Source organism: Nannobrachium achirus (assembly GCF_963921795.1).
Source record: "Nannobrachium achirus genome assembly, chromosome: 11".
Taxonomy (NCBI): domain Eukaryota; kingdom Metazoa; phylum Chordata; class Actinopteri; order Myctophiformes; family Myctophidae; genus Nannobrachium; species Nannobrachium achirus.
The window spans coordinates 42,948,076-42,960,064 of record NC_137820.1 but is presented as its reverse complement, the minus strand read 5'-3'; the positions used below and the strand labels follow the sequence as shown (position 1 = coordinate 42,960,064).

The 11,989-nt window shown below is 49.5% G+C and overlaps 1 protein-coding gene across 4 annotated transcripts in view; it reads left to right on the top strand.

The window, feature by feature from the left end:
* Positions 1–413: 413 nt before the first annotated feature.
* LOC308294584 (protein arginine N-methyltransferase 8) overlaps positions 414–11,989 on the top strand; it is a gene marked incomplete at both ends in the record, with an annotated part of 36,385 nt that continues 24,809 nt past the window's right edge. Inside the window, 2 exons of one of the 4 annotated variants that reach the window (XM_080737318.1) lie at positions 414–482; positions 5,605–5,838. In XM_080737318.1, the coding sequence (XP_080593444.1) occupies positions 414–482; positions 5,605–5,838 (303 nt within the window). Of the gene's footprint in view, positions 483–5,595; positions 5,839–11,989 lie in introns of all 4 variants that reach the window. The other 3 variants (XM_080737317.1, XM_080737316.1, XM_080737315.1) reach the window with 3 other exon arrangements.

The following is an 11,989-nucleotide window of genomic DNA, read 5'->3' as shown; positions in this document are numbered from 1 at the left end:
AATCAATCAACCAACCTGGCTGTTTCGACAAAAAAACGTGACAATGAAACCCTGCCTCTCCAGTCAGGAGTTACACCGGCTTACAAACCGCTGACATCCATGCCTCTGTGAGTGTGATGGATTTTGCGCTTATCCTCTCCAGGAAAGCAACGTGGAAGATATGCTACACAGAAGATAACTTTTGCTCCAAGAATGCCACAACACTCTCCCACAATTATAATCACAGATGTCGCTATTATCTTCTGGGGACTTTGTGTAGTCTGCCGTGTTATAGTCTCACTCTCACAAAATAACACCGCGTCTCTGGTATCTAAAACTAAAGCTTTAAATAAAGTAGGAGCCAGGCGCCGGTGCGTCGAGTCTCCTCAACCCTTTCCCCTTCTTGTGGAGTGGACCAGATCTTTTTGGCTCTTATGGGAATTAAGCACTCGTCCCGCTGCATGCTCCTCCGGAGGAAGATGGCGGAATCGGACAGCACCGAGGTAAGAATAATAACGTCTCTGATTTTAGAAATGTCGAATCGCTGATTTTTCCAGCATGCTTTTGGGGCGGGCGTTCCAGGGGGCTCGAACCCCCCCTAGAGCGGCTCACCTTGAGAAGTGACATGCTGCTGCTACCCTACTGAAAACTGCCAAAAACCGACTGCCTTCAATCCCATAGTAAATCAGACATTTGGGCTATGAAGTGAAGTTCGCTATGTAGGCTATCGATTGTTTTAACACCATTATGCTCCGGGTTAAATTATCCTATTTGTTTTGGGTTGTCGACATCAATGGTCTAGACGCATTTTATGTGTAATATAATGATACACATTAAGGCGTAGCATTAGGCTATATAACTGGCACAATCCCCTTGTCAGGTGAGCCGGGCAGAAAGCTGCACACTGCGCGCACAGGCTGGCGCTGCGGGGAAAGACCATGCGCTGTCCATGGTCCTTATTGCTGCAGCACTGTGCAGACCTGTCCGCTCCACACAGCGTTGGGTGTCCCCACTGCTGGGGGTCCACAGTGTTGGTTTGGGGGTTCCAGGCTCTCAGTGTGACCCAGCATTGTAGAGCAGATTGTCAAATACTTGTTAGGGCTCCCCAGTGTTAGGGGTCCCCAGTGTTAGGGGTCCACATTTAGGGGTCCACAGTCACAGTGTTAGGGGGTCCACAGTGTTGGGTTTACTGTAGATGCTATATCAACTCGTTTTGCATGGGACCCCCTGGAACCCCGTCAAGGACACCTAGGGGGTCCACGCCCCGGAACCACTGAAATACACAACAGCCAGAATTTACGTTAAGTGCCAGCCATTTATTGCTTCACAACCTATAGTTTGGATTGGATCTTACCTGTGCAAAGAGTGTTAATTTAATTCAACGATGGTGTAGCCCACTAGAAAATTAAAAAGGCAAAAATATTTAACTTAAATAAAATAAATGAATGTACCTTTCTGCTATATGCAATGCAGAATTAACTTTAACTTTCTGGTCTACAAGTCTGCTGAAATATGAACTTGATAAGTCTTTTGGCAGCTCTGACTCATCATAGTTCACTTATAGCCAGGCTATCAAAGATATTATTATGAAATGTTATATATGTGTGTGTGTGTGTGTGTGTGTGTGTGTGTGTGTGTGTGTGTGTGTGTGTGTGTGTGTGTGTGTGTGTGTGTGTGTGTGTGTGTGTCATCTTATACATGATTAGAGGAAGCCTAATGGATCACTCCCCTCATCTGCTCTCTGTAATGTAGGAATATTGGCAGTATGTGAGGTGCCTGAGTGCCATGATGGCAGCATACCAAATGTACAGTCCTCCTCTCTTTTTCTCTGAATATAGGGGGATAGAGTGCAGTACTATCACATTAAGAAGTTAGATAGATTTTAACTATATGCATAAAAGTGATACACCATCCCCATACTGTAGGACTTGATAAGTGCTTACAGTAAGTCATACAATTATGTTTTCAGTTGTGTGCTTGCTGGAAACTGAGTGAACAGTGGCATTGCATGAAGGTGCATGAAAGTAGAAAAAGGAGATACGGTGTAATAGTTCCTACAAGACACAGAGTGGGGACGCAGTAAACTAAAGGTAATGGTTTATGACACATCTTTGCAAACAGTGAACAGAGCACACACATCCAAAGTCGGATGCAGCCGGGGCAGAGGCAAATATTATGAGGAAGGAGAGTACGAACTCACTGAATCCAGCTTCAACGGTAAATTACCTTTGAAGGGGATGTTTCGTGCCTAGAGATAACAGGCACGAAACATCACCTTGTGGTAATAAAATAAAATAAAATACAGTTGGAAATGGATCCAGTGTAAGAACACTCTGTAACTACTCTTCTTACACAGGTTATCAAACTCAAGACTTGAAGACCGGCACATCTTATCCACACATCCGTGTGTCTCTGAAGGTCACGCCTGACACTGTATCATAGGTGGCATCACCTATGTAAAAGTCCATATATGGGTATTCCCCAGAATCCCTTTTATGCCCATATATGAAGATCCCTAGCCAGATGGCTAAGACCCATATCTGTGTGGCTGGTTCTGATAGGGATCTCCATGTATGGGCATAAAAGGGATTGTATGTTGTGATGTCATGGGAACCACTCTAACAGAATCCCTTTTATGGAGGTCCCTGATGTCATCAATAATAAGGCCATATCTAACAGGACTTCATATGGGAATGCCCATATATGGAGGAAGACAGCCCATATCTGTGTGGCTGGTTCAGACAGGGATCTCCATGCATGGGCATAAAAGGGACCATATACAGTGCATGGATCTCCATATATGGTGTACCAGGGGTCTCCATACTGTATATGGGTAACTGGTCCGATATACATCACTGGCCAGATGGCAAAGAATTGGCGCAACCTCGCCCTTTAGGGACAATCTACAGGCTCACATCGTGTCGCGCTGCCACGTGTTGTGAGCTTGTAGATCTGCCATTTCCAGTGCACATCACCCTTAATCCTCATCCTCATCCTCTGCAGCAGTCAGTGGGACATCAGTGTAAGGTGACTCCTTCTTTGGCACCACTCAAACAAACCTCACAGCAACCGGATTTACAGAAAGAGAAATGTCCTTCTCCGATACCACCACTGGAACCTGAGTGCATAGATTAGTGTTCAGTAAACAGAAATAGAACTCCAAACGTATCCGTTACGTTCGATGCAGCCGGTCTCACCTGACACAGCACTGCACCGTAAATCCCCTCTAACCCACCACTTAACCCATTTAGGCCCGAACACATTATGACGCAATATTTTATGCTTTAACTATTGAAAAATAGCAGATATACAAGCTCACAGCACGGCACCGAGTGCCGCGCTGCGAGCTTGTAGATCTGCTATTTTTGGAAAAATCGTGAAAATTAGAATTTTGACCCGATTCTATAAGTGTCTTTTGAATCCTTCTAAGATTTTTGGAAAAAACCTATGTTTCTATGTCAGCAATCTGGCCGGCCATCATCAAAGAAAAGGTCCTTTTCACTTAACTGGAGCTCAGTTAGTCTGTTCTTGAGAGACTACTATGTCAGTGGTGCTCAAACCTTTTCATGTGAAGGACCCCCAAAATGATATTTATTTGGCCACGGACCCCCATTTCAAAATATCTAGTTCCAGGGACCACCCAGAAGCAAAATTTGAGTTACAAACATTCGCTTTGAAAATACATATATTCATTTTGATTGGAAATATCATCACAACATCACTCACCGTCAGAGACGCCAAAAACAAGATCAAATACAGTACAGCATTAGAGTGTGATCACACCAAAGCAAATTCATCTACAGTTTCTGTAGTGTCAAGCCTGGAATGGAAACAAGCCGGAGCGTTGTGCAGTAAATTACAACAACATTTTTTGCAGTTTGATAACAATGTTTAGGGTAATAATTTACACACAACAAAAAGCAGAATGTTAATTTAACTCCATGTTGTTGCTGTTAAACTGACTCAGGGTTTTGCAGCGTGGGCAAGGTTGATGATCTACCAATAAAATCACACCTTCAGCTTACATAATCACATCTCCTCAAAGACACACTCTGAATATCTAATGCAGGGACGTAACCTTGAGCTGAACCTGTGCTTTGCACTGAGCCGTTTGTTCAGACACACATAGATGTGTGACAGATTAGCCAACAAAGCTCAGTCAGTAGTAATCCGCTTCACAGCAGCTTCCTGGCTAAGGTTCAAAGAACCTGATAACTTTTTCTTGACAACATCAAAAAACCTGATAACTTTTTCGCGACAACATCAAAAGTCTGAACTTCAATCCATACAACAAACTGTTACTGTCGGGGAGAAACCTTTGTGTCTTCAACTCTTCATATTTCAAAATTTTAGGTTTTTTAGTAAACAAGTACAGGCCTTAAGGGCGAGAAGTTCTCTCAATGGTTTCAACCTCTCTGTTGCCGTGTCACATTTAACAACCTCGGTCTCTCCATTCTCCAGAGGAGATGGTAAACAGCCATCGTTCATGTGCTCTGATAAACGCAATTTAAAAAAAGCAAACAAAATGTTTTTTTCTTGTGTGTTCTGAAACACAAAGGCTAACATCTTAACACTGGGGATCAAATAATTGAATGAATCCATATGGAGACGATGCAGTTATTTATTGTTGATATTATCATTTTTTTGGAATGTTTGCGCGAATGGTCCTGCATGATAAAACTGTTTCTGTAATACACATTTTGTTGGTGTGATATCTCTACGAGCAAAGCCCCATTGTCATCCCAGCCGATACGCATTTTTACAGTATTTTTACACAAAGTTATTGTGCACGAGTCGTCTTTTCCAAGCCAACGCAGCTTGCTCAGCAGGTTGCTCTCATAAAACCAGATTACACAGTGGTATACAAAGACAACAATGGCCCCAAGTTGTACCGTTTCTTTTTTATTCTACTAGGCCTACTGAATAGAAGAAAAAAATGTAATTTTCAGAAAAGGGAAACAAGTCAGGCAAATTCAGACCAGTGTGTTGGGGGGTCCCCAGTTAAAATAATGATTATTTTGGGGGTCACGGTTACGGCCTGAAAAGGTTGAGAACCACTGCCGTATACAACAACATACCTTATCTTCATTGATTGACCCTAATGCTCCATAATATTCACTTAGACACGACGGCTGCTGTCAATTGTACAGGCCGCACCACTACTGTACTTTCATTCTTCCCGATAAAATATTGAGAACACTGTTGCAATATTCATGATCATTTTAATACCACACTTATTTTTGTCCACCTTATACATTTTTTAGCAGCCATGTTGAGAAAGGACATCTTTGTAATTTTAGATTTTTGCGTTGGCTATTCAAAAATAGCAGACATATAAGCTCACAGCGCGGCATAAATTGTGCAACTGCTAATTTTGAACATTTTTGGAAAATCAGCCTCCGGTCTTAATTTAAAAGGTTAATAAAATAGCTCTCTTTGTTCCTTCCTTCCATCCTTACTGCCCTTTTCCTTTGTTTTAACTTTTCTTTCTTTCTTTCCTTCTTTCTTTCCTTCTTTCCTTCTTTCCTTCTTTCCTTCTTTCCTTCTTTCCTTCTTTCTTTCTTTCTCTCTTTCGTCTCGCCTCCCTCCCTCCCTACCTCTTCCACCTCTGTCCAGCAACAACAGCCACAGCCAATACGCATCATCCCCTCTCAGTCGGAACAGCCCACTCGGCTGCCTAAGCCTGTGCCCTCGGTCCACCAAGCCCCTCGCCCGCCACTGTGCCCGCCTCACACCCCCCACGCCGCCAGCCTGCCCAGCTGCCCTGGGAGAGGAAAGATGGCCAAGTTCCTCAGCGAGGAGGAGATGACGTCCAGAGACTACTACTTTGACTCTTACGCCCACTTCGGCATCCACGAGGTATAGGACTGTCCGGTTGTTCCTTGCAAATAGACCAGACAAAACCGACATTGCAGATTTGGTCTGGCACCGCTTAGTGATTGTATTTCACTCCCCCCAAAGTAGTGAGGGACCAAAGGATAATTTGAATTCAGACCTTGGAAATGCAGGTTTACTGTCAATATTCCAGGATGACCTCCCACTTGGGTAATGACGCCCCCTGGCGATCATTCAGAGAAACTACTTCAGCTCCCGTACTAACGTAGGTAGGAAGGGCCTGTCACTCAAACCGGAGTGACCCGCCTCCAGGCTATATAAACCCCCGGAGGCGGAAGTAACATCCTCTTTTTCACTCTCTGCGATATCACATTCAGATAAGTTGAAACTCAGCCTTTGTATTATTATTCTTCGCGCATTAGCCTAAAGCGGTGGCATTGGAGTCGCCCACTGGCGAGTGTTGAATTAACCCGTACTTAAGAATACTTATTCTTGTTCCGTCCTAAATCGACGGTTATTTCCTTTTATAACAAAGGATTATCACTGCTTGTTCAGGCCTTCGCCGAAGCAAGCGTGGCATAGCATTAGCCGTTAGCTTGTTAGCTCGTCTGCTATTGTTAACGTTAGCTACACTGCTTACCGCTTGTTCAGGCCCTGCCCGAATCAAGCGTGGCCTAGCCTTAGCCGTTAGCTTGTTAGCTCGTCTGCTTCTGGTTAACTCTATCTACAGTGCTTCGCCATGGATCCTCTGGCCTTCCTGCCGAGGCAATGTCCAGGCTGTCCAGGACTCATCGACGGACAGGATCTTCACCATCTCTGTGTCGGCTGCATGGGCGTTGCACACGCCTTCTCTGCACTGAGTCCTCAGGGGAGAGCAGGACCTTTCTGTGACTGCTGCGTGGCCTACGACCACGATGTACTGATACACCGGTTCTACCTAGCCAGGGCAGGCCTCGGGGCCTGCGCTCCACCAGGTGGGTCCACTGCTCTCAACCCCACAGCCCAGTCTTTCCTTCCCCAGGCGGCCCGCACCGTTGGTCAAGGTGCGGCGCTGCCTTCCGGAGATCCGCTTGGCAATCAGCGCGCCATTCCAAGTCAAGATGGCGCCGTGCTACATGAGACACCGCCTGCCGCGCAACCGACCGCAGCTAGCTCCACTGTCACTGGAGCTGGCGGGTCTGGTGAAGTCGCCGCTAAGAAGGCGACCAAGAAGGCTAACATCCAGAAATCTCCGGTAGCCTTTTCCCCTTCGGGCGCGGTGCCCAAAAAGAAACGCTTGGATGTGACCGTCGGGGACGTCCCCCTCGACGTGAGCATCACCAAAACAGTCCAGACCTTCAGGCGAGAGTCGGACCTGAGCTCCTGTCAGAGCGAGGGTTCTGGTTCTGAATACTCTGGATACACGGCCGAGGAGGAGGAGGACTCCGTCGAGGACGAGGGTTCTCGACTCACGGTCACTGTGAAAGGTAATGCCCCTGCGGCTCCAGCACGTCAACTGGACGCCGCAGGGAGCTCCCAGGCCTCCTCAGGCACCACTGCCCCTCCACCCGCCAGTCAAGCGAGTGAAGCGGGAGCAGAGGACGTCGATTCTGCAGCAGAAATGCTGGATCATCTCACAGTCTACATGAGAGCTCTGGCCAGAGTTGGAGAGGAGTTGCCACCTCCTCTCCCCTCTGAAGAGGCCGAGGATGATGACGAAATGCCCGGGCAGGAGCCTTCGGTTCCCGCCCCGTATGTCCTCTCCAGGCTGCCGCTGGTGAAAGGTTTCACCAAGGCCCTCCATTCCTCATGGAAGACACATAAAGACCCCAGGAAGCTGCCTTTTTCTGTGTTGGATTTGGTGGGCGGTGCGGAGGCAGGCATGTCCACCTGCCCTAACCTGGACCACCTGTTGGCACAATCTTTTCTGAGTTCCGTCAGACCCCAGTACAAAGATGTAGGCACAGCTAAAAACGGGCCGTTTGTTGGCCCCGTCGGCACCAACCCGCCGGGGTTCACTGTCCTGGAGGACAAGCTACAGTCGGACAGGGCTCGTAACGCCTACCGGTCCGCTGCTCTGGCCGCTAAGGACCTGAATCTGATCCAGCTCTTGCTCGCTTCCACCAAGGACCTGGTCAAAGGTCTGCCCACGGGGGAGCACACAGCTGAACTGAACACTCTATTTGACATCATGCTGAAGGTCAATTGGCATGCGGTTAAGTGGATGGGCAGGTCCATGGACTACAACCTCCAGTCTGAGAGAGCCCGCTGGCTCGACTATGTCGACCTCGAGCCTAAGAGGGACGTGGGCGAGAAGCCTCTAGGTCCTCGCGGGGAGATGTACAAGTCTCTCATAAACATGGAGAACAGTCCCACCACCCTCATGGGTGGGGGCTTGGAGCTGCTGCAGGGTAGAGTTACCTTCTTCAAGGCGGCTAAGGACATCGTCGAGTCCACCACAGTGCCACAGGATGAACCGCAGCAAGCTAGGAGGACGTCCCGCTCCTCCCGCGCCAAGGAAAGGGGCCGCTCTGCTTCTTTTAAGAAGCACTCGTCTTCCTCCAGGGGAGCCTCTGCAGCCAGGGCGCCTGACAGGCCCCGCAGCAAGGCTGTGGTTCCCGAGCGCGCTCAGCCGCGCCGCCCGTCCAAGGATGGCAGGCAGCAGTCTTCATACCGCGGTGGCCGCGGTAGGGGACAGCGCAAATGACACTTTGAAGAGGGGAATTGTGCTGGGGCGGGGGTCCGAGGTGTCTCTCGGTCCCCCTCCCCCCAAACGAGGGCGTTTTTCGGTACCCCGTGTCGGGGAAATGAAAATGTTAATTTTGATGCCTCCTGTGTCGACAATAAACATGTTGAAAGAGCAAAGTCTGTCTCTGTCCAACTCTCTCGCACTAGCACAGACGACCCCATCGTGCATGCCTCCTGTAGTAATGATGAAGTCCTGTCAGGACTCGATAATCAATCACAGGTTTTATCAGAATCCAGTAATGTTAATGTCAAACAATTATGTGGTTCCTCAAGCGCGCGAGTGGGATATCCCTCGCGTCGACAATATGAATCCTTTATGCATGCCTCCTGTAAGAATGATGGAGTCCCGTCAGGACTCTTTAATCAGTCAGAGGTTTTATCAGCAACCAGTAATGTTAACGTCAAACACTTATATGGTTCCTCATGCGCGCGAGTGGATTTTCCCTCGCGTGAGCGATGCTATGAATTTAACCTTGAGTCAGAAATTCTGTCGGCCTACTATGAGCCCGGGTCAAGGGACAAGCATAAAGGCCTTAGAGCAGGTATTAAACGTAAAAGTTCCTCTCCTGTCAGGGGAGAATGCTTTAGTTGTGGGCGAGTCTGTTTATCAGTCGAATCGCTTTGCTCTTCCTGTCGCTCTATCGAGCGAAAACCGAACGCTTCCGGTTTCACCGGATACGGATTCGCTAGCTCCCCGCTTCCGGTCCGGCTGCAAAAGAGCTCCGCTAGTCAAGCGGTACAATCAGAAGGTGTTCCCACCTTGCGGCCTATTGAACCCCCGCGCTCCGCATCCGGGTGTTCCGGATACGGATACGCAGGTTCCCCACTTCCGGTCCCGCCGCAAAATAGCTCCGCTAGTCAAGCGGTACAACCAGAAGGTGTTTCCGCCATGCGGCCTATTGAACCCTTGCGCTCCGCATCCGGTCGTTCCGGATACGGATACGCAGGATCCCCACTTCCGGTCCGGCCGCCAAAAAGCTCCGCCGTCACGGAAGCACAGTGGTGGGGTTTCTCTCGCTCAAAACACGCTAGCACGCTGTGCGCGCCAGTGGAAGTTATGCAACCCGAGCCATTGGGTATTTCGAACGATAACCAGGGGTTACAGGTTACAGTTCGCAGATATACCCCCGCTTTCGAGCAGGGTTATTCATACCAGAGCACGTGGTTTAAAAGCAAGTCTTTTGAGAGAAGAGATCAGCTCATTGCTAAGCAAGGGTGCTATAGTGGAGCTGGACAGGACCCAATCCCGCATGGGATTTTGGAGCCGTTATTTCCTGGTGCCCAAAAAGGGGGGGGGGGCTACGTCCCATCCTGGACCTAAAGGCACTAAACGTGTACCTGAAGAAGTACGTTTTCAGGATGCTAACAGTACCCACCATGTTACGGTCGGTCAGGCAAGGGGATTTCCACTGTTCAGTGGATCTGAAGGATGCTTATCAGCACGTCCAGATTTATCCCCCACACAGGAAATTCCTTCGGTTCGCCTTCGAGGGTCGCCTGTACGAGTATACAGTACTCCCTTTCGGTCTGTCACTGAGCCCGAGGGTTTTCGTGAAAGTGACCGAAGCAGCCATCGCCCCGCTGAGACAGCAGGGCGTCAGGTTGGCGACGTACATCGACGATTGGATGATTTCAGCGAGCTCCGCCCACGAAGTGGCGCGTCACACACAAGTGGTTTTGGCTCACCTGAAGGCCTTAGGTTTCATAGTCAACCACGGCAAGAGCATGCTGACTCCAGCAAGTCGTCTTACATTCATTGGGGTCCTTCTGGACTCATCCGACATGTCGGCCCGTCTCTCAGAGGAGAGGGTGGACAGGTTTCGGGAATGTCTCGACTCCTTTCAAGTGGGCCAGGAGGTCACTTACAGGAGTTGCATGGTACTGACGGGAATGATGGCTTCCGCAGTACATCTGTTGCGTTTGGGCAGGTTTCATATGAGACCTTTTCAAAGATGGATGTTATCCCTCGGGATCCCGCCCTCCTTGAAGTACAAGAAGGTTACGGTTTCCCCTTCCTGCGCGATCGCCCTGTCTCCGTGGCTGGTGGAGGGATTCCTCACCAGCGGAGTCTCGATTGGCGAGGTGGTTTCCCACAAGTCGATCACGACAGACGCCAGTCTCAGTGGATGGGGAGCCACTTTCGAGGGGCGCACAGCGCAGGGGCTTTGGCCTCTGGAGATGAGGGGTCGTCACATCAACTATTTGGAGTTGATGGCTATACTCCTGGCGCTCAAGCATTTCGAGCCTTGGATTTTGCATTGTCACGTCCTGGTCAGGACAGACAATACGACGGCCATGTTTTATGTCAACAAACAGGGGGGCCTGTCGTCGTTGCCACTGGACCGTCTGGCTCGAGAATTGACGGTTTGGTGCTTGTCGCGCCTCAAGTCGATCAGGGCCTCACACGTCCCAGGTCTCCTCAACAGCGGAGCAGATCTCCTGTCCAGGGGAGGTCCTCGCTACGAGGATTGGTCTCTCCACCCCAGGGTGGTGAGCCAGATTTTTCGCAAGTTTGGTCAGCCAGTGGCGGACCTGTTTGCGTCAGCGGAGAATACGAAGTGTCCGTTGTTCTTCGCGGTGAAGGGCAGTCCTCCCTTGGGGTTGGACGCCTTAGCGCACACGTGGCCGAGAGGTCTACTGTACGCGTTTCCCCCCTTCGACTTAATCCGACCCACTCTGGAGAGAGTCAGGAGGTTCGGTCTGGAGATGCTCCTGGTGGCCCCCTACAAGGGCACGTGGAGATCGGCGATCGCCCCTCTCCTTTGCGAACCGGGTTGGCAGCTGCCTCGGTGCAGGGACCTGTTGAGTCAGGCCAGGGGGGAGATCTTCCACCAAGACCTGCAGGTCCTAGACCTGTGGGTTTGGCACGTGAAAGGTTAAACCTGCTGGCAGCCGGTTTTTCTTCTGAAGTGGTTGATACCATTCAGAGTGCTAAGGCGCCCTCTACGAGGGCGTCTTATGATGGAAGGTGGAATGCCTTTGAGGACTGGTGTGAGTCGCGTGTTCCACCTGTGGTGGCTCATGTGGCGTCAGCCCAGGAAATTCTGGAATTTATGCAGAACCGCTTGAGAAGTGGTCTAGCATTTTCTACCCTTAGGGGGTATTTGGCGGCTATTAATGCCTGTCACCTGGGGGTGGCGGGCAAGGCACCTTCTAAAGTCCCGGAGGTCATCAAGTTCATGCAAGGAGTTGAACGTTTGAGGCCGGTGACTAGGTCTTTGTTCCCAGTTTGGGATCTGCAGGTGGTTCTAGGGGGCCTATGTCGGGCTCCCTTTGAGCCGCTTGTAGGGATGCCTTTGAAACTTTTGAGTTTCAAGACGGCTCTTTTGCTGGCTTTGGCTACGGCTAAAAGAGTTGGTGACCTGCAAGCTCTCTCGGTGTCTGCGGAGTGCATGCAGTTTATGAACAATGATCTCAAGGTGTTGCTCAAGCCTCACCTTAAGTTTGT